The sequence below is a fragment of the Aplysia californica genome, unplaced genomic scaffold (genome assembly GCF_000002075.1).
Source record: "Aplysia californica isolate F4 #8 unplaced genomic scaffold, AplCal3.0 scaffold01811, whole genome shotgun sequence".
NCBI classification, from domain to species: domain Eukaryota; kingdom Metazoa; phylum Mollusca; class Gastropoda; order Aplysiida; family Aplysiidae; genus Aplysia; species Aplysia californica.
In genome coordinates, this window is record NW_004799081.1 from 6546 (window position 1) to 9964 (window position 3419).

At 43.4% G+C, this 3419-nt stretch overlaps 1 protein-coding gene across 1 annotated transcript; it reads right to left on the minus strand.

The window, feature by feature from the left end:
* Nucleotides 1-232: 232 nt before the first annotated feature.
* LOC106014012 (probable serine/threonine-protein kinase ifkA) lies at nucleotides 233-1180 on the minus strand (the record flags this gene model as incomplete). Its single annotated transcript, XM_013091002.1, is given in 1 exon segment — nucleotides 233-1180. A coding segment is annotated over 1 exon segment (871 nt), but the record flags the coding sequence as incomplete, so codon positions are not given.
* Between the last annotated feature and the right edge of the window lie 2239 nt (nucleotides 1181-3419).

Sequence of the window (3419 nt, forward strand, 5' to 3'; positions counted from 1 at the left end):
GTAATAATAATAATAGTAAAGTAGTAATAATAACAAATTAGAAGAAGACGGGAAAAACAACAAGAACAAGAAAAAAAAAGACAAAATGTGAACAAGAACAAGAAGAATATACATCATTAAATAGAATAAAGAGAAACACTTTGACACGGTACTAGTAATTTCGTTTAACAAGAAACACAAGAAGAATGAGAATAAAGACAAGAAAACAAGAAAAAAGAACTGGTTAGGCCTACCTGGTCCTTTTGCTTGCTGAGGTTTTCCCTTATGTTTTGTAAATGGTTGATCATCTCACTGATCTGCCTCTCCTTCTCGCTCAGAGTGGCCTCCCCTGCCAGCACCGCCTGAACGGTGTCCATGACTTTGGGACTCATCGGTCTCTCGCCCTGGTTATCACTCGACGCCATGGCCGTTTCTATGGCAACGTCGGACGCTTTGGAGCTGAGTTTTCTCAGCACCGTCTCCATAGATCTTTTGTTATTGTTGTTGTTTGTATTGTTGTTGTTGTTATTGTTGTTATTGAATGATCCTGCTGTAGACGTTGAGGATAGAGAAGTAGATTTGTTGGTCGATGACGTCAAAGATGCGGTGGATGATGACGCGATTAGGGCGGCGCCGTTGGAGTCTGACGTCAAACCATGTGGATTTGGATCGCGGACAGTGTCCAATTCCGAATCGGAGACGTAATCAGCTCCACCCAAATCTGCTGCTGCCCCGGTCGCTCCGGCCGATCTGATAGACGCAGCGTCCTCTTCGCCCTCGTCAATGTCAAAGTTCACAGACTCGCCAAGAGGCTCGGAGAAATGCTGGCGTTCAGAGCCTTCCTCGTCTTCGTCTTCCTCAAGTCCAACAATATCAGAGCTCTCACCTTCCCCTCTGACCGTGGTGTCTCTCCCAGCCTCGGAGGAAAACTGCGGGCTGGTGTCGTGTTTGGAGTGACCAGTGGTCGCCTCCTGGAGGAACTGACCTCTGTCCTGTTCCCCGTCCGTGTCTGAGTCAAGGTCAAGGTCGTCCGGCGAGCAGGCATTCAGGCCTGGGGAGGTGTGGCCGCTCAGTCGTTCTTCCTTGGACAACTTCGTGGGCGTGTTCTTCCGCTTCGAAGACATAGTCCTGGAGGGAGAAGAGAGAGAGAGAGAAAAACGTTTCAGTTAGTTTTGAATGGTCATGAAGGAAACATAAGATTAGTTGTAGTTGTTTTTTTAAATATAATTTTAACTTAACATGAAATTGTATTGGCTTGACACCTCTTACAACACTGTTGAGCTCTTAAAGAGGCGGAAAGTGAGTAACAGTGTTGGTAGGGGAGTTAAAGCTGTATCATTCACCATTTTACCATTTGGAAAGTGATTAGGTTTTGAAAAACTCAGCCGAAGTAGAAAATAAGAAACAAGACAAGTAAAAGAACATCTTCCCGCCGACCGGAAAGAAGGAGCAAACCACACCTGAGAACCTGCCAACAACCCACTGCCGAGTGACAGATATAGCAAAAATGTTGTAGAGGAAACACTATATAAAATTTGACAGCTCAGGAGTATAAGAAAAACGCCCAAAAATATTTTTGAAATTAACAAACAAAACAAACAAATAAAGAAATTATTAAAAAGAAAGAAAACAAAGCAAACAACTGTACAGGTAAATTGAAAATTTTTTAAAATGTACACGTAAATTGAAAATGCTTTTAAATTAAGAAAAGGAAAAAAGGAAAGAATTGTAAAACATGTATGCCAACACGTAGAACGGATGAGGTAAGCAAAATACAGTATACATTTCTCACTCTGAAGAGGCGAGATTTACGACAGAGAGAATTAACCCGGTGGTTACTACCAGAAACTAAAAGATAAAACGTACTATTTTTCTCTCTCCCCTTTTATTTCTAAGTAGGTTGTGTTTTATTGAGGCAGCATTCGAGTGTTTTATACTGCAATAACCACCTGCACATGATGTCTCACATATCCGTGGAGAACAGCAGCAGTGAACACCACCTTCATTTTATCAAACGGAATTGCGTATCCACTTTCTGCTAACCGAAGACTCCGCGACACCCAATATGACATGACAAGACAGGAATATAGCAGATTCTAATCAGAACTTGCCAGAAACCAGGAGTCTTCTGCAGCAAGCCGCACGTACTCATCTGGTATCTAGGTCAGATCCTGACCTTGGTCACACATCCTGATACGGCCATCATTTCCTCTCAGGAGGAACACAATGTTTAAAAAAGGCATCTCTTTGTTGCCAACTATTCCGTCATCGAGGTGCCGGGGTTCACTGACTTGTTGCTGTTCTCAGTAGGGCTGGGCAATATTTTATTTCCAGATAAACCGGATTTAGCGTTCACATTATGTACTTGTTTGCAATTAACCAGCTTGAGCTGTGCAGTGACTAAGTTTCGGGACATCTCTGACAGCATTTAGCGGAAAAAAGAAACCACAAATCGCAGTGTTGAAAATGATATGCACTATGCAAAAAGAATAGTTTGTCATCCTTTTTCCCCGGTGAGAGAGAACTGACGTTTTAGTCATACTATTTCACACTGCATAAAATCTGTTCAAATAAAAAGAGTCCACCCCTCCTTTTAGTTTTAGTAAGAGCTTTGCGGCACTTGCAACACAATGAGGTCATACAAGTGCCGAAGAATAGAGGTGTTACAAGAGAGTAACAAACACAAAAGATCAGGACGACAGATGTTTGATAGGAAAGAAGGAGCAAACCACACCAGAGCACCCGCCAACCACCCACTTCGACTCTCTGAGTCAGGGCCAGCCAGAGCTGATTGGAATTCGACGTCCGCATAAAAAAATAATATGTTATCAAAAATCCAAGAAAGACATTTTATAAATCTGCACAGTAATCCTGTCCAAAAGCTGACTGTGAGGCCAGTCAGCGCCTTCTGGGACATTATCCGGTTAACAGGATGTTTAAAAACCGAAGTACACCCACTTCTAGTTCTCATTCACTCACGTGCGCGCGTACAGCTTAAATCTTATCTGGTTTCGTCTTCCTGTCTTTATCGGGCTCCCTCGTCCCCTCAAATTATGACCAGAGCTCACTCACACAATCTACCATATCTCACACCAGTTCTCTGTCTTTCCACTGCCTTGTTGATATCGCTCCTCATCCCGCTACTTTAAATCCTGACCTGCTCCCCTCCTCCCCTCCTCCCCTCCTTCCTCCTTTTTCGGCTCCCTCTCTGTCATCTCAGAAGTAATCCCTCTCCTCCTCCCCCACTCCCAATCCCTGTCATCCTGTTCCGTCCGCACATCTATCTTTTGTCTTCCCACAAAACCCGAAACCCTTGTTTCCTTGTACTTTTATCTGTCTATAAACACACAGTTCCTCACTATCCAACCGCAACAATCTATAACTTCATTCATCCAGTCTTCCCGCTATCAGCCTTTCATTCTCGTTGCGGTTTTGTATAT